Below are 19,856 nucleotides of genomic sequence, written 5' to 3' on the forward strand. Positions count from 1 at the left end.
ATTTTTGGATGAAATAGGGAAGATTAAGCTTTAAAAATTTATATAAATCTTGTATTATAGACCTGATTACTAAACATTGATCAAATTTTCTATATATTGCATACAATCAGTCATTTAAAATAAAAAAAAATTAACCGCCAAATAAAGAAATTATTATTATTTAGGCTATATCCTAAATGCCAATATATGAATCAAGCAATTTGCGCGAATCTAGCGAGAAAAAAAATATAAGCCATTTTTAATGGAAAATTAAAATATTGGCTTAAATGAATATTTCTGATTCCCGCAAATTACGTGATTCTTATAAATTTTACGATTTGTAAAACTTTAATCTTTCCATCATTAAAGTTTTGTAATTTGCATAATTATTGCAACAAAGATGGCAAATGAATACCAACTTATGGAAAATATTAGGTCACATAGATGTCTATGGTGCAACAGCCACCTAAAATATAGAGATACAACAGCTAGCAAAGTCAAATGAGAAGAAATATAGAAGAAGTTTGATCTTAATTTCTAACAAATTAAGAAAAAGTTTGTTGGTATTAAAAAATTCAACAATGCTCTATTTAAGAAATCGGGCTTTATATTATTAATTTAATACTTCCAAAAAATTCAGGACCATATTTATAATAATCCTCTGATTATTATATTAGAATTATATTAATTTCTATAAATCGAAATTAATTTCTGATATTAATTCCTATAAATGTTGGTATTAATATAAATAGCATTTGACAATAATTTAATGTAACTAAGAGCTTGATACTTAGGCCATTATAATTTAACGGCAAATTTTAGAAGGAGGTTTGCCTCCAGTAAATTTTCTATCACGTAGACTCTGGCTAATACTGCACTGGTTAAAGCACTAATAGGCATTAATAATATCGAAACATTGGCATCCATTTTAGAATTAATGTTTCCAACTGTTTAATAACTTTATTTGAGTGGATATAATTAAAAGGAAAATTGAAATAATTATATGAAAATAAAAAATCAAAATATAATTTTTCATTGGAGGGAACGGCCAAGGTCGGTCATTTAGGGATTTGGGGAAATCAATTTCATAACCCTCCCCCATATTCGGATAAATCTTGGTTACTATGAGATAATTTTTAATAGCTTGAAATTGGGGGCGTCACTAGCCTTTACAATTTCAGGGGGTTCAAATATTTTCAAAAGACCTCTTTTTTGCTAACATTTTCAAAATAATTTTTTTTCGGGTATAAAAAATTTTCAGGGAACTCTTAAAATTTTTAAGGGGCTTGAGCTAGTGACACTACTACTTGAAATCATTATTATATGTATTCAGAGATTTGAGCCATTTAATTTATTTACCCTTTTGTAGTTAGGTTAAGTAAAATTTTGAAATGATCAAGAAAAAAAATTATAAATGTATATTATTATTATACTTTTTATATTATATAATTTTCAAAATAGCTTCTCAGAAAAATAAAAATAGATCTATAGGATTTGAAAGCATGGGTAAAAAATATTTTCTTTTTTTAACCAAGATGTAATTTGTAACAGGGTTTAGCTGGCCATTATACAAAGGAATTCAATTTAAAGGATATAAAATTCCAACACCTATTCAACGAAAAGTTTTTCTAAATTTTATATTATTATAAAGTTATATTTAGGTAATTCCATTAATATTAAGTGGCAAAGATATTATAGCCACATCCAGAACTGGAAGTGGAAAAACTGCTGCATTTTTGTTGCCAATTTTGCAGAAGATAAATGATAATAAGTCTTTAAAAAATAATAAAAGAGATAAAAATATTGATCAAAATGAATTTACAAGGAACAAAGTTAATGGGACAATAGGCTCTTCAATAAAGGCAATAATAATTTCACCTACCAGAGAATTGGCTGTTCAGACTTTTAAATTTGCTAAAGAAGTTAATAGATACATAATTCTCTTGCAATATATATTATTTTATTACCCTTAAATGCATTTTTTTAGTGTATACATAAATAAAATAATCTTACTATCTTTTATTTATACTTTATTTGTTCTTTTCATGCTATTAATATGAATTTATCTGATTAGATATAATATAATTTTTAGTTTGCAAAATTTACTGTAGTAAAGTCAGCCTTAATACTTGGCGGTGATAGCATGGAAGGTCAATTTTCGCTATTACATGGTAGTGCACCTGAAGACTTACCAGACATCATTATTGCCACTCCAGGAAGATTGTTACATTTATTGGTGGAAATGAAAGTTGGCAGATTGTATAATGTTAAATTTTTGGTTTTGGATGAAGCTGATAGGTTTGAACTATCATTTTATTAAATTTTATAGAATTTACTCTAATAAAATATTACTATAATAAAATATTACTATAATAAAATAAATATAACTAATAATGCATGACATAAATGTAGTCAGGTATTCCCCTCCAAATATGTCTGTTTTTAATTATCTCTTACACCCCTCTTCCCTCAAAAAAAGTATACTATATGCTACTAAACAATTGTTAAAAAATTTAAATTAATATTCACTATAATTCAAAAATTCAGAAAAAAATATTTTAATTATAAATAGATTTTTTAAATGTAACCTGGTTTAGGGCCTGAAATGGGTGGGTCTAAGGCCAAATAAAATATATAGGGAAAGGAAAAAGCACATTCTCTTAAAATTTTAGCTAGACCTATGGTACATCATCATTAAAATATCAACTAATATTTCATAAATTTATCAATAAACTGATTTAATTTATTATCATTAAATAATTGTGTGTTTGTGTAGTTATAACTTATCATTTAAATAAAAATACATTACATATTTTCCTCAAATATAGTAATAATATTATTTGTTGAAGCATATTTGCATCTATGTTAAAAATCATTCTTATATAGTTATTTATTATTTTACTTGCTGTATTATAAAAACTTGCTGAGAAAGAAATATTATTTTTAAAAACTTTGGGTAATATTTTTACAATTTACATTAAGACTTCTAATAATTTTTTTAAAATTTATTTATATTTTTTTTAAATATCAAATTTCACTATTGAAAGTATTTGGAATCTATCAACTACACATATTTTGAACAGTTATTTTATATTTGTCAATTTTTATTACCCAACAAAATTCATTGAAGTTGCAATTAGATGCATTTTTTAAATATTAAATTTATAATTGATTTGTTTATTTTTTAACAGAGTTGTTAAAAGATTCTTTATTATCAATGGGGTGCCACAAAAATTGAGTATTATATTATTTAATTTCTTTTCAGAGATTGTCTAGAAATATTTATCTAAAAATTATGATATATTTTTTAAATTAATATAAATAAAAAAATATATAATATAAAATTTACCATATTGTCATCTTCAATTGTGTAAAATAAAATTTATCTCGTTTTTTTTAATGAAATAAACCCAGACATATTATTTATTGAATGAATTAAATTTGAATATTATTATTTATAATATAAAAAAACAAAATAAAATTATAGCAAAATGTATCTAAAATAACATATCTTTAAAATATTATCTAGATGCAGATAACAAACATGTATCTAGATATCGATATAACATTTTTATATCTAGATACATAAACAACTCTGTTATTTCATATTTTTATACATTCATAGAATAAATAATAAATAGATTTTCCATTTTGGAGTCATTTATCATGAAAAAAAAATCTAAACAAATAAGAATGCAGTGAAAACCCTAAATTCATATTTTCCTTCATGTTTATTAAGAAATTAATCCAATTTCATATCCTGTGATTTTCATTCTTTAGAAAACTAAAATTAAAAGATTGGTGTAATTTATGAAGTTTAAAAAATTTGTTAATTATCAAAAAAAGTTATTAAAAATTTTTCAGGTATATTGATTTCTAAAAAATAAAAGATATATTTTTATAGAATTTTTTTTTTATATTCTCATTTTCCCTCAAACTTGCATCTAAAACATAAAAAAAAAACTATGTTCAAAAGCTTTAACATTTTCTTAATTTATTTTCTTTGTTAGCCTTCTTTTCTTCTCGTCTTCAATGCGAGGAGGTCATAAGTAAGCTATGCCTTCTATTTCTTCCACAGTCCTCAACACAAAGAAACTTTCTCTCTTTTGGCTAACCTTAAGAAATTGGTGAAGACTAATCGCTTTTATGAAGACACTCCACCTCAACTACTTGGGATACAACTCTAGCCATAAATAGCTTGAAGATACCCCTAGTGCTAATCTTGGTTTTTTGCTATCTAATATGGATCTTATAGTGACCATATCTAGGTTGTGACCTATGTATACCCCATAAATGTAAAGGATATGGCAAAAAATCCGTCAGTAAAGGCTAACATGGTCTAACCTGTTTATATTCTAAAGGATGGTTCAGTCACTATAGAGCTATTAACTCTTTAATATTGAACAAATTAGTGTTGACCAACTATCCAAACCTCCTGGAACCCGTTCACTTATCCCTGTCTGATGGAAAAAGATCATATGAGCTCAATCCCCTTGGTTTAGAGGATAACACCTTATTTGGGATTTCACTTGTGTCTCCCAATTTTCCTCTAACCTAAACATCGATCCAATTATTACAACTGAAAGGTCAAAATTTAGAAAGTACCACAATTTTACAGATTTTCATTTTATATTAATAGATATTTCTACCATTGGCACCCTAGGTATCTTAAATTTTAGGTAAAAAAAAATTTCAAATTAATGATGATCATGGAGCCTCTTTTAAAATGTTATGCAATCAACACAAGTTGCCATGTTCCAAGGCAACCATTTTAGTTTCCTAGGATCTCCATGGGAGCTTATTTTTGTTCTCCCTCCCATTTATAAGAGAGTCATTCCATATCAAATCAATCACTTTACAACCCGGCCATCTTTGATTTTGTTAAAATTTGGTATATAAATTAATGAAGTGTTGTAATTGACGAATCCAAAATATTAACCCCTTAACTCTATTTGAACCAGAGATATAGGATCTTAAAGTGGCTCTGCTTGACCTTTTTTCGAAAAAAAATAATTTTTTAAAATTGGGATAACTTTAATATTAGATGTACTATATATATCTATCATGGCTCATTTTATAGCCATAAGTAAACTCTTCCACATATTTTAAATAAAATTAATTCTTAATTTATAATTTTTTGTAAAATCGCCGTCAAAAATTTGTAATTAATTTTTTTTAATGTTAGTATAAATTTTTTCTCCATATTTCAGATTTGTAAAGAGTACCAAGAACTGTTCATATAAAAGTTAGTGGTAAAAAAAAGTTAAGTAGAAAAAATGCTCAAAATAAAAATACCGCTAGATGGCGAATAATTTTAAATAGCTTAAAACTTAATTTTGAAAATATAAGTCAATCTACCTTTTTTTATATTCCATAATATATGGGTGAAAAAATGGCATTTTGGCACAAAAATAAAATTTCCGCTAGATAGCGCAAGTAATTTAAAATAAAAAATCTCATTTTTGTAAAATATGTCAGTAGATGTTTTTAATTCGACGATATTTATTGAATGTATTCATAGTAAAATTACTTATCGTATAGAAGCTTAGTTATATTGATTTCCTTAAATTTAATTTGTATATGGCCATTTCAGATTCTTCACGAAATTATAAGTTCTTCCTGTAGTGGTCAAAAAGTCGACGACAGTTGGAATATCATTCTTCGAAAAAATAAGAATATCAGATTTTGAAGGATGATTAAAGGAATTTGAAGGTCCATTAGGGTGTAAAAATATTACCTTTACCTTATCAGCACTAATAATCGCTAGAATATAGGCCACTCACCATTCATTATCATAAAAGATTTTATATTTTCCTCAGCGAATTTAAAGAAATCGCAAGGAGATTTTATTTGATATTCATAATGTCGTTTTAAACTAGCCAGTGCAGCCAAGCGTTTCACAGTTTCCCCTATTCCATCGCAAGAACTTTTCCATGCGCGGTAGCAAAGAAATACCGTTCTGCTAAGATAACAAAGTCTACCTGATGATAACATAAATTTATGAAATTTTCCCTGTTTTTATATTGGGCCGCGGACCTATCGGAATAATAATAAATGTATTTAGGATCTGATAAATAATAATTTTTTAGAAAGTTTATTAATTTTTTTGGAAATAATGAAATAAGCAGGTATTATTTTCCAGCGACTCGGATATGACAACATAACTTATATGATTAAATGAATTATTAACTTTGTAATATATTACAAAGGGATGTAGGATGATCTGGGAAGTGGCCCAGGGATAGCTCTGTATTTCATCTTGAAATATTAAAGAGTAATTTTTAGAAAAATCACATATTACATTACCAAATGATGATCTTGCTCTAAATTGCTTTTAAGATTTTGGTGGTATTTGTTTTGCTGTTCAATAATAAAAGCATTGCTGATCAAAATAAATATTTTTTAAATAAGTAATATAGTTCTTATATTTGTCTTGTTTTAAGTTATTTACATGATTTTTTTTTACATGCTATTATAATATCGATTTAATATATTATGCTATTTTTAAATATATTTTTTAAAATTTAATAAAATTTATTTATTGTTTTAAAAAAAAACTTTAACATTTAAAACTTTTGAAACAAGTTTTAGACACAAATTAATTTCCTAATTTATAGAGTGTTAAAAAATTTATTAATAATACTTTTTTTTAAATTATGTCAAAATGTTTTTACAATAATTGCTGTAAATGAAATAACTATATAAGAAAGTTTTTAGACACATATGGAATTTTGTTACACTAATCATGATTACTATATAAATATATACACCTACTTTATTTAAAAAAAAAAAATAAAGGCTATTAGAATTAGGCTTTGCCCCTCAGATATCTTCCCTTGTTCAAGAACATCTACCTTCTCAAGCATCTTGCTCTTCTTTTTCCCTCAGGCAAACACTATTATTTTCTGCAACTTTTTCTTCTCAAATGGCCTCAAATTTTACTTCCTCCGTTGAAACCTCCTCTATTTTCCCTGATCTTCCTTCCCCCTTCGTTTTTGTCAAATGTGATGCTGAATACAGAATGAGTCCTGAATTAAGCCTACAATTTTTAGCTTGCAAAGGCACAAATCAGTTGCACAGTGGGGATGGCACGGATAAAATTCATTGTTTGTTCCGGTTGATTGAAAGTTTTATAAGTGAAAACTCTAATAAACAATCGCCAAAAGAAAAGGAAGTGGTAGGGAATATATTTAAAAATTCATTTCCAGATAGAAGGCCAGCAGCTAACTCGATATTCAATGAAAATAGTGACATAAATGATAAAAATACAAAAAAATATAGCATAGATGACGATAATAAACACTTTGGCTTGGATGCCCAAAAAGGCGATAAAAAATGGAAGATTTTAGTATTTTTGCCCACGAAATATCATGTCGATTATATCAGAGAGGTACCAATTTTTGGCATATGCTTTTTAGGGGAAAAATGAATTGATCTTATAATATATGGATATTTTAATAATGGTATATAGAAATTGAAATAAATCACGTGATAGCAGGGCCAGTCCAAAATAAGGAATTTATAGGTATTTGTTCCATGATACATCAATTTGTGATTTTAGGTTTTTAATTAATTATTTTTAAAACATTTTTTATAAATTATTTTATTAGTAATTTTTTTTTCATTTTATAATTTTTTTTATATCTTTTTGGATTTGAAAAAAGGATTGACGTAGTTAATAGAAACTAAAGGATTACAATGGGACTTTTCCCTGCCCATAAATAAAAATAAGCAATAATCTGACTAGTGTTATAAACGGCTCGTTTGAGTCGATTTTTAAAAACAATATTTTAGCCGGAAAAATATTGCATAAGCCTCGAGATTGACTATTAGATGTCCAAACCTTTATGTCATCTAAGACCAAATCTTCAGGCATGCTTAATATTTTTCTGAATAAAATACCGAGTTAGCCCTTTATAAAAATCGGCTCAAATTGAGCGATTTTGCAACTATACCCTATGCATCAGTTAAACGATCAATCCCCTTCCTTGATTCACCTAAAACGGTACCATTGAAGGTATTATGGGTTAATGATATATTTTGAGAGGTGAAAAAAATAGCATAATGCAATATTCATGCATTACATTTTTTTTATTTCATTTTATTATTTTAACCCTTGCCTTTTTTCTTATACAAAATACAATTTTACCAAAATTTTGAACCTTATTAATATTTATTTATTTCTGGTTTTAACATGGGGTGGGCTCAAAAATAATTTAACAGTGGGCGAGCGTGCAGATTAAAAGTTGATTATTTGTGAAGCCTTTTTAACCCTTAGGCATTTCGATATCATTTTGCAGGGACCTAGTTTAATATCAAATAACTTTATTTGGGTTGAGTCGATTAATTTTTTAACCAATTTTATTTAATACAATAAATATACAATTTTTATTTTCTTCTTGAGCTAAATATTCTATATACATAAAGTTGATATAATACATATATAATCTCTAAATACGTTTTTGAATGTGGAATACTTAAAATTTATCCTTTTTCTACTCAAAAGTAAAAGATACTTAAAATCATTAACAAATTGTATTTAAATTTGACCATGAAAATTTTTATGCGGTCTAAATAAAAGATTCTTTTTTACCTGAGAAAAATTCGCATATTTTAATAAAATGAGTAATGCCAAGGTCTAATAATGGTCAATAATTTTTTTTAATGATATGGCTTATAATTTTAATTTTCTTTTCTTATGAAAGATTTTTTTTTGAAATCTCTTGTTATTTTTTGATACTTAAAAGAGTTAACTTTTTGAGTGGTACACATTCTTGAAACCACCATTTTAAAATCATCTGCCACTAGGAGATATTTGTAACCGCCAAAATATTAAAATTAAATATATTTTTAATCAATTTACTACACATTTGAAATAGGAGTTAATCATATATGACATTTATTATTTTTAAAGATATAAAATTATTAATTCTGATAAAAATATTTAATAAGATGAAGGTGCAGTCAATACAACGTTCCCATTTATTTGATCATTTTTAAAAATTGCTACGGCTCCTGATATGTTCGGGGGAGGGGGTATCCTTATGATACCTCTTATTTTTTAAATATATTTTTGAAAAATTTAAATTATATTTTATTTAAATAGATAAAATAAAAAATTTAATTATAGCAAAAACAAAAAATTATCGACACTTTTTTCCCGCCCCTGGAAAAAAAATTGGTAAACTTTTTTATATTAATTTATAAAAATAATAAATAATATTTAATAAAAGCAAGGCTATGTAGCCAAATGGGATCGTTTGGTTGGGCATTGTGAGAACAGATAGGACCGATTTATGGACAACCCATTGATTCCTGAGTTTTTCTAAGGGCGGGTTCTGACACTTTTGAGAGAATCGTTTCCGATTAAATTTATGTTATCAAAATTTCTTCTAAATATAGAGTTAAAAATTCCTGAATTCGTGTTCATATTTTTTTAAAAAGTATATTAATACTTTAATTCTAAAACATATAGAAAATATTGGAAAATACCTATTTGAGGCAATAATTTTTTTTTCATTACTTAACATACTGAAACCTATCTAAGATCGACTGACACAGTAAAGGCTTAATAATTTTTGATTGTTTCAATTGAAGTAAGAAATTTTAATATTATTGATAGATGATTCAGTGAAAAAAAGTAAGAGAAAAATTCATATAAAATTTTGTTTTTAAATATAATAAAAATTGTATATTTTATTATTATTAGTTATATTAACTTTGTATTTAGAATATATTTTTTATTTGGCAAAATAATATTTGCCTGTCTTATTAAAAAAAATCCTTGATTCGGCCCTGCATGATTATATCAAATTTGGGTTTAACCCATTTATCTCCACATGATTCGACAGTTTTTAGGCAAATTATAAGTGTCAAATGTTTATTTCCATTATTTTTTAGTTTAATAATTTAGATATTTATCAATTACACCATTATTTTTCTAGCTAATATTGGCTCGTTTAGGAATCGAATGTACCTACGTATACAGCTCGTTAGATGCTTCAGCCAGAAAAACGAACATATCGAAATTCAGGGAAGGCATTTCAGAAATTATGTTGGTCACGGATATAGCTGCCAGAGGCTTGGATATACCCTTACTCGATTGCGTTATAAACTTTACTTTTCCATCCTCCCCAAAGCTATTTTTGCATAGAGTCGGTTAGTAAAAATTTTATGATTACGATATACAATATAGTTGTTAATGATTAAATTTGTAAATTGTCTTAAGAAATTTTATTTTTCTCTTAAATATATACTGGTGTATCATTGTAACTGGAGATTCATCAAAAATTTCAGTACAAATCTCATAGCTTTTGCCATAAAATTTGAACTTACTGCAAATTTTAAAGTGAGACGATCATGAGATGGATTTAGACTGACAAACATTTCTCTGATCTCATATAAATCTTGGAAATCCTTATTCTATCACTCTCTATCTACTTTATTATATTTTCATCGTATACAGACTAATTTTGCGTAGGGAGGTTGATGAGGGAATTTTTGCTTATTTTTTTTCGTTCAAAGATATGGATTAAGTTTATATACTCTATAGGAATTCTTTAAAATAAATTGTATACATATCCTTCAATATTTAATTAATATGGTCATTTACTCTTCTTTAATTTTTGATTTATAACTCCTCTATCACAACAATTTAAATGAATTTTTTATATTTATATTACAGAGAAAAAAATAAATGTATAATTTAAACACCGAAATAAATTTATTGCTCTAGATTAGGTAAATTAAAGATATGTTTTTCACGAAAAATTTTGTCAAAATTAGACAATAATAACATTAATCTTATAAAAGGCCGAGTCGCCAGAGCTGGTAACAAAGGAACCGCTTATTCCCTTATCTCTCACCAAGAACTCCCTCACGTATATGATTTCTTGAATTTCATCGGGCACGATTTGCTCTATTACAGGGCTGGAATGGGATCGCTGGACGAAATAACTCAGGAAAGGCATGATCAAGGGTATGCTATTGTAATTCATTAATTTTTTAAAAAATATACTATAATATTTGAATTTAAAATAACCTATTGTTATAGAGTTTATTAGAGTACAGTGCTTTTTATAAAGGTGTAATAAAATGTCTTTATGTCAAAAAAAAATTTTTTTAAATTACGCTATTATAAAATCATGTGTTTTTGGAGATAAACCTTATATTATAAATTTTTTTTTAGCTTAACTAGATCGTTCCACTTATTCGGAAGTATTCCCGATCATTTAAACTCCTTTTCCGATTACAAGGTGACGGATAATGCGAATAGCATTGATAAAAACGATTACAACCTCTCTAACTTGGCCGCCGTATGTGACAGAGCTCTTCTAAAATTCCTTAAATCCCAAACTCGACCCACTAATGAAGCAATCAAGAGACTTAAAGAAGAGTATTTGAACAAGGGCGGAGCCTTGATGCTTAGAGCCCACCCTATTTTCGTCGATCAGGATGGTATAAACTGTTATTATTTTTAAAAATCGCTTTTTAGATTTTGATTATATAAGTAATCTGCTGTAATTATCGATAAATCTCAACTTTTGTTTGTATCATTATGAAGAAAGAAATATAAACGCTGTTATTTATCGTGATCGCCTTCTAATTGTGACCTTGTAGATATATATTTTTGCTCAATTTTTAGAAAATGCTGAACGAGCAGACGATAAATTGCGGTTTTTAGCCCAGCTTAAGAACTTTAAAAAAAATTGTCAAAACAACAAAAACATAGCATTTCCAAATTTGACCACACAATCCCAAAAGCCCCGAAAATCCGTCAAGCGTTCGATCTCTTTACATTTTCCTCGAAATACCGTAGCTCCTATATTGAATTACACCGCAACGCGAGGAAAATTCGCGAACCCAGCTTGTTTTGTTCCTTACGCCCCTCAAAATAACGTTATCCAAAAGGCGGAAGATCATGTGCTCGATATAGGTTTCGTTATTTTAGAGATATAATTATTTTAACAAAAACGGGAGTTTTGAGAATTTTCAAGAATTTGTGAAACTTTTTTTAAAATCTTCCAAATTGAATATAACTTAAAATGAGACATATTTGGCTTTAATAAGTTAGATGTATAATAGGAAAACCCGTAAAAAGTCATGACTATTATAATCTTTAAGGAGACTTAATAAAATCAGCTGATAAAAGAATTCATCGATGATTTAAATATATATTTTTATAAGATTTCATGTATTTTAAAACATTTTCTAATGATATTACAATTGTTGGAAAGTAAGAATTTTTAATTTAAATTAGTTCTCAGGAACGTTCCCGTTCTTTACAAGTTATGAAAGGCATGTATGGGATGGTTGTCCAAAAATAAAATTAAAATGAACTACAGACCGAGCTTTGATTTCATCTATAAGCCTGTTCTATAAAATTTGGTTCAGGCAGGCTCAGGTAATTGTAATATTGTAATTCTATTTTTTTACTTGGTGTATCTTTTAATAAAATAAAATGCATGTAACCTAAAATTATTTTGGCGCATAATGGTTAAAGCTATCAAAAAATAGTTTTTTAATTTTAATCCCTAATCACTTATAATCTTTGGTTGAAATCACAGGTTATGATGACGGTACTACCCCCAGGAATACAAAAAACGAAAGGAAAGGAATAAAAGAAAAAATGGTATGGGATTCTAAGCGGAAAAGATTCGTGAATGCTAGTAAAAATAATTTTATTTGACATAAATACTTTGTTGCATTTATTTTAAATTTTATTTATCAAAAAAGAAGAAAGAGTATCAAATGAGAAATTTTTTTTACTTATATAAAAATAATTTTGAGTTTCTTTTTTAAAAAAAAGTTTTTAAGTCTAGGCAGTTTTGATTTAAAATATTAACACATTTACTTTTAAATCCTGGTCTGTATTAAATTAAAGCATTTTCATATAAAATTATCAATTATTTTTCCATTTAAAAAATAGTTTTGTAATTTGTTGAAACTTTGATAAAAGACCAATAATTTTATAAATCGATAAAAAGATTAAATATATTTTCAAAATAAAATGTTTTGACAGACGACCTCAAATCTAACCGCAAAAAGCAAAAAATAGTTAACGAGAGTGGGGTTAGAGTCTTGGGATCGCGCAGCAAACCCGAGATATATCTAAATTGGCTCAAAAAAACAAATGGGGGTAGCGCTCTTTATTGTCAACTCAATGATAATGCCCCCAATAAACAATCTGATCAAAATTACGAAGCAGACAATGATGAAACAAATGAAATCGAAACACTAGGCAATCGCAAAAGGGTTCTTAATAATGATTGGAGAAACCGGCCTAAATTTAGAGGATCTTTTAATAATGTCCTTAAATGCAATAAACCGAATTTCTCTAAAAATTTTGGTAATAGGAAAAGTAAGCTTTCTAGTAAAAACAAAGGAGGCCCCGAAAGGGCCTTGGGCCTTAGAAAACCCGAGCAGGTATTCAAAGAACGATATAAGAAAGAGAAGAAACAAGCATTTGCAAATTACAGGAAAAATATTAACGCGTCCAAACATCAAAAGAAGTCTAAAGGAAAACTATAATATTTTTTTAAAAATTAAGGATTTTGTATATCATTACAGAGCAAATGTATTTAATTATATTTTAAAATAAATAAATCGTCGATTTCATCATTTTATATAAATATATTTTATGAATAAATTAATTTGACCAAATTTTAAAATATTTAGATTTTTATTAGAATATTTGAAATTTCCTAGTTTTGATTTTACCAAATTTAATATTAAAACTGAAACACGCACGAATCCTTTGAAAAATATTTTATATCGGTAGAGAATCCTGAACATTTATTATTGTTATCATCAAATCGTAACTTATAATTCGCCAAAATTGAAAGATAATTGAGGAACCTATTTAAAACACAATGGCTCCGTCATTTATAATAAAGATAAGTGTAGAGTTTGTTATACAAGATAAATTAATAGACAATCCGAATTTTATTAAAAATATGAATAAATATTAATATTATATCAAGATCATAGATCTTTATAATACATATAGAGTGAACATTTAGGTTAAAGAAGATACCATTTGCCTATCGAATATTATTCGTATTCAATTCTGACAGATAATAAATATGCACTACTCGCATGTAATATTTGTTTTATTAAGTATGTTAGATTATTTATAGTATTAGATTGGCCACTGTCAACAATCAAATATTCTAAATTTTTATTGTAGTATTGACTTTGTTGATAGTAAGTATAAACGAACGTGTTCTAAGTGGGATGTTCGTTAATAAAATTTGTTACTTTTTTATAAAACATGGCAAACGACATTCCTTTTACTTTAGACGAATTTTGAACATAAACATATTCATTTTTGTTAAAGAATGCATGTTTTTTATTTCGACTTTTATTTTTTAAAAAACTCATGATTTTTGAAAATAATTTACTTTTTAATTAAAGATTTTAACTCTTACTCACCTCTTTCTTTCAAGCATTTTCACTTCCTTTCTCACTAGTGTCTTCTTCTCCGTTTTATGGCGATTTCCAGGTTTACCCAGGTAGGTCAGTTTTCCCTCTGATTTTTCTTTTCCTTTTCTGACGGTCCTGAGCATCAATATTTGTAAGATTCATGTTTCTCATATCCGCCACTATCACATTTGTCCACGTCATCTTGGGCATTCCTCTAGATCTTGATCTTGCTACTTCCATCAAGGTGCATCTCTTTACCCGGTCATCTTTTGTCATACGTTCCACATGCCCAAACCATCTTAGTCTATTTCGTCGCATTACCACTCCAATCATTTCTATACCCAATCTTGCTCACAATTCCTTGCTAGTTTTTCTCTCTCAGAGAAACCTCACACATCCATCTAATCCTTCTCACATCTGTTCTTTCTAATTTGGCTTCGTGAGTCGTTTTCATTGCCCATGTTTCTCCGTCATAAACTAAACAACTCCTCAACAGCTTACGTAAACTTTCCCCTTAACATCAGAGAGACTTTTTTATTTGTTAGAATAGACGACATCTCTCAGAACTTCTTCCATGCTTGTCTGACCCTTGCAACAACGGCAGAATCTACACTATCTGCATCTAGCATATCACCCAAATAACAAAACTTATCACCTTTTTATAGGTTAACCTATTGTATCCAAACCACTTTTTTCTACGTTGTCATTATTATGTACCCCTTTCATGCACGATCTACAAATAAAAGTCATTCTTGATAACATCAAACTTCCATTTTTCCCGCTACATCTATTATGTACCTATTTATGGCATCTGGTGCATTGGATTGAATTTCTAGCAACTCTTTTCCCACATACACCACAAGGCCATTTACCGGATTCCTCCATTTTTAGATTTTCCCCACCAATCATCACCTTTGTCTTTGCTATATTCATTTTCAGGCCCTTTGCTTCCATAGTCCCTCAATTCTTCCTCACTGTTTGCCATTAATACAAGGTCATCTGCATATAATAGCTCCCAGGGAAGTCCTTGGCGTATTTCTCTAGCCACCACATCCATTACTAAGATAAATAATAATAGACTCAGCACGGATCCTTGATGAAGTCCTACCTTCACTTCAAAGCTTTCACTATCACCATAATCCGCCCGTACTGCTGTTTGTGCTCTAACATACATTGCCATTACTGCAATAACCAACCATTCCTCCACACCTGATTTTCTCAGGGCCATCTAGTAACCTCACGCGGCACCCTGCCAAATGCTTTCTTCAAATCAACAAACGCATAATACTGTTTCTTTTCTTCGCAAGATACTTCTCCTGTATTTGTCTCACCACAAAAATGGCATCTGTTGTGCCTTTCCACGATGTAAAACCAAACTGCATTTCATCAATTTTAGTTTGTTCCCTTATCCGCTTCTCTAACACCCTCTGAAATACCTTCATTGCATGTTCCAAGAGTTTAATAGCTCTGTAAGACCCGTAATCTAAAGGATCACCTTTTCCCTTGTATACTGGGATAATATTACTTCTTCTCCAGTCCTCGGGAATAGTTCCTTCTGTGACAATTTGATTTTCCAAATTCAATAACCATTCAATCCCTAACTCATCAGAACCTTTAAACATCTCTGATACAACCATCGTTAAACCCGATGCCTTCCCTTTTTCCATTTTTTCACTGCTCTCTTTATTTCATCCTTGCTAAATTTACACTCTGGACCTTCTACCTTTGCACAAATAATATTTTTATCCCATTCATTTTCTTCGTTCAAAAGTCTTTCCATGTAGATCTTCCAGGTGTTCCTTATACCATTACTATCAATCACCATTTTTCCTTCCATATTTTTCAAACATTTAACACCTACCATATCTTGCCTCTTTTTTGCCATCTGCTTTGCCATTCGCACCACATTTCCCATTCCTTCAGCGCATTTCATTTCTTTACCAACTCCTGCCTTTTTTCTTCTTGCGCCTTCGCTATTAATTTCTTAGCATTTCTTTTCACCATCTTGTAAATATCGTTATCACTATTATCTTTACTATTATATCATTCTTTGAAGCACCTGCGTTTCTCATCCACAGCTTTCGCTACCTCCGGGTTCCACCACCAAGTCTCCTTATGTCTAAGCGGCCTTTTTGTCCATCTACATACCTCCTCAGTTGTCATCACCCAGGCTTTCTTCATGGCTTGTCATTTACCCCAGATGTTTGTGCCACCTCCGCCTCCTATATCGCCAATGTCATATTGAATTGTCGTCTTGCACTCTCCTCCTTCAATTTCCAGGCCTTCAGTCTTGGCACAAACTTTCTTTTATTGATCCTGGCGCCTATAAAAGTAAGATCTACTATAACTAGTCGATGCTGATTAATACATTTCTCTCCCGGTATCACTTTCACATTTTTTACTATAAATCTATCACGTCTCCTTAATAACAATTAATCTACCGCACTTTTGGCACTACCGGACTTATAAGTCATCTGATTCTTTCTTAAGCATTGTATACAGACAATCATATCCATAGCATCACTAAAATCTAAAATCCTCTCCCCTTCCAGTTTCCTCATGCCGTAACTCTACCCTCCATGTACTCCTTCATAACCCTCACTACTCGCTTCTACATGTCCATTCAGATCACCAGCCAGGATAATCCCCTCTTCATTTGCCAGTCTCGATGTCACCCCCAATAGACTGTCCCAAAATATAACTGTCTCTTCTTCACTTCTTCCAACATGAGGAACATATGCCGAGATAATATTATATAGCTTTCTACCAAAAATCATCTTGATACCCATTATCTGGTTATCTAGCCTTCTCACTTCGACTACTTAGTCTACCAATTTCTCTGCAACCAATACCCCAACTCCTATTATTATTACTTTGCCAAAAGAATTTATACTTTTCATTATTCTTGCCATTGCGCCATTTACTTTCCATCTGGTCTCCTGTATGCAACACACATCTATATGCCTTCTATGCAATACATCAACCACTTCTCCTGCTCTTCCCGTCATACTCCCAACATTCCATGTCACGACCCTTACTCGAACCCCCTTAAACTAGTTAGTGTCTATTTTACTTTAATAAGAATTTGAGAGTTGCGACTGATCTTTGCTGTAGCGGCTATTTTAATTCAATCTTTCATCAGGCCTAATAAAGTGCCTTACTCTTCGCTTGATATTTCTTGCATTTGTCTCAAAATTTGTATCCATAGTTAACTCCCTACTGTAAAAAAATGCATATCGTTGATTCTCACTGATTCCTGATTTTCTTCTCCCTTTTATTCCCTGCCCAAGAGTTTAATCACCTCGTACGAACCTGCACACTAAATCAAATGCTTCTTTCCCAGCCCCCGGGAATAGTTCTTTCACATAATATAATTGCTGTCTGTAATCCACTCCAATTTTTTCTGTGCTTTTATCATTTCTGTTGGCATTTCTCTACTTCTCTTCATCTTCTTTAATGTTTTCTAAACTACTCTCCCAAACATACAGCCAGGACAATAGGTATAACCATGATTTTGTTAAGAGAGGGTAAGCAATATTTGATGAATTTTTCCCATAAATTTTGCTGGAAGCCAAGTTCTCTGATTGCAGGCTTTGGCTATGTTACATCTTTTTTAAATAATTTTGGTTTTTAACTTTTATAGATATGCTTTTTTCTGAAAATTTTGAATTATAGACATAATTATAAAAAAAATTTTTAACTTCTTATTATTTTCAAATTATTGTTTATAGTTATATATTATATACATTTTTAGGAGAGAGAAGTGTGAAGGGGAATATTATCTATTAACTTAAAATGAAATTTACTTGAGGAGGTTAATTGTCAAATGTGAAATTTACTAAAGGAGATTAATTGTCAAATGGAGAAACGTCAAGTTCCTTCCTTCGCTACGCCTATGGCCAGGATTTGCCATCTTATCCCAGTGAACATCCGTATTTTACTCATTTTCCCTGCTTATCAATTCTTTATATTTTCCGATTCATCCTAATTTATTTACCATCAATTAACATATCATTTGGACAGTTACAAACAATGACCATTACATCCCGTCTTTTATTCGTCATATGATTTGTACAGTCGTGTTTTCATACTTCTTTCCTCCCTCACTCTAAAAACCATTTGCAAATTCATGCTTTTTAGCTACTTGTATCTTTGCAATCATTCTCTTTAGATTTTGTTACGCTTTTTCTTAAACTACTGCCTTCTAATTTTGTCTTCTGTCATTTCTCAAAACACATTTTCTTTTCTTTCACGGATTCCACTGGAAGTTTCCTTATGACTTATAGGTCCATTTATTGCTTCCTATCATACTCGGCGATTCGATAGTATTATCCTGGGCTAGCATCTTTATAATTTAACTTCCAGATATTCTCACCTAGTGCCATACAATTTGGTCTAAAATCCAACATCAGACCAAAATTTTTAAATATTTTGGCCCGCGCTCGGGCCTAGATTTTTTTAAAAAAATCTGACTGGACCCGGATTTAAATATACATTTTTTTAAAATCTGAAAATATAACCGAAAATTATATTTTATCAAATAACATGATAATTAGAATTTATCTCTAATAAGTATTGTAAAACCCTTCTTACTTTATTTCTTTTCTTATTTTTCGTTTGGGGTTTTACTTTTACTCTTTTTCCTATTTTATTTGCTATTTCTTTACTTATTCCATTACCAAGCTTAATCTAATATATATAATCTCCATAAACATAAGACGATCGTTTTCGTATCTCCCTAATGTATTTTAAATTTAAAAATATAGGTAATGTTAATTTTTTCTCTCTAAGAGAATCGAACTCGAGCCTCCCGTTTCAAACCAACTTGAATATAATATATTTAAATTATTAATTATATATATATTAAAGTTTCACCCATGCACCAATTTGAACATAATTAAATTTAAAATATTAATTATATAGATGTTGAAGGGTAATTATTTAGTTTGTGTGTATGGTATTAAATATACTTTATTAATAAATTTTATATAAATATTAAAATTAAGAGGCAAAATTGTTATGTATACTGTGAGCATGTATTAGAAATATCAAAATTTAAAAATGTGATGGAAATCATATTAATAAAATTTAAAATAGAGGTGCTTTAAGATTTTTGAATTTTAAATATGAGTTATAGATTGGTCTGAAATTTTTTTTGCAGACATAGCCAGGCCTGATCAAAAAACCATGGGTTGAAGGTTGAAGGGTAATTATTTAGTTTGTGTGTATGGTATTAAATATACTTTATTAATAAATTTTATATAAATATTAAAATTTAAGAGTAAAAGTGGTAAAAATGTTGCAATGTATACTGTGAGCATGTATTAGAAATATCAAAATTTAAAAATGTGATGGAAATCATATTGGATAAAATTTAAAATAGAGGTGCTTTAAGATTTTTGAATTTTAAATAAGGGTTATAAATTGATCTGAAATTTATTTTACAGGCATAG

General features: G+C 28.9%; 2 protein-coding genes across 2 annotated transcripts; one reads left to right on the forward strand and one right to left on the reverse strand.

The window, feature by feature from the left end:
* The first annotated feature begins 1,341 nt into the window (after window positions 1-1,341).
* Window positions 1,342-13,614, forward strand: LOC135925521 (ATP-dependent RNA helicase DDX54-like). Its single transcript, XM_065460894.1, has 12 exons — window positions 1,342-1,395; window positions 1,441-1,485; window positions 1,531-1,601; window positions 1,641-1,901; window positions 2,072-2,277; window positions 6,778-7,369; window positions 9,924-10,137; window positions 10,792-10,957; window positions 11,168-11,436; window positions 11,624-11,914; window positions 12,546-12,647; window positions 13,001-13,614. The coding sequence occupies exons 1-12, from the start codon at window positions 1,371-1,373 to the stop codon at window positions 13,507-13,509; spliced, it is 2,751 nt and encodes a 916-aa protein (XP_065316966.1). The 5' UTR covers window positions 1,342-1,370; the 3' UTR covers window positions 13,510-13,614.
* A 2,054-nt stretch (window positions 13,615-15,668) lies between these two features.
* Window positions 15,669-16,040, reverse strand: LOC135924311 (uncharacterized). Its single transcript, XM_065459365.1, has one exon. It carries the CDS (start codon window positions 16,038-16,040, stop codon window positions 15,669-15,671), a length of 372 nt encoding a protein of 123 aa, XP_065315437.1.
* Window positions 16,041-19,856: the final 3,816 nt, after the last annotated feature.

This window comes from Gordionus sp. m RMFG-2023, chromosome 2 (assembly GCF_954871325.1).
Source record: "Gordionus sp. m RMFG-2023 chromosome 2, tfGorSpeb1-WG-v2, whole genome shotgun sequence".
NCBI lineage: Eukaryota > Metazoa > Nematomorpha > Gordioida > Chordodea > Parachordodidae > Gordionus > Gordionus sp. m RMFG-2023.

Coding starts and splice junctions, on each gene's coding strand:
- LOC135924311 (XM_065459365.1), bottom strand. CDS start 16,040: ATGGTTGTATCAGAGATGTTTAAAGGTTCTGATGAGTTAGGGATTGAA.
- LOC135925521 (XM_065460894.1), top strand. CDS start 1,371: ATGATCAAGAAAAAAAATTATAAAT. Junction 1,602..1,640: donor CAACACCTATTCAACGAAAA/GTTTTTCTAAAT, acceptor AGTTATATTTAG/GTAATTCCATTAATATTAAG. Junction 12,648..13,000: donor GAAAAGATTCGTGAATGCTA/GTAAAAATAATT, acceptor ATGTTTTGACAG/ACGACCTCAAATCTAACCGC.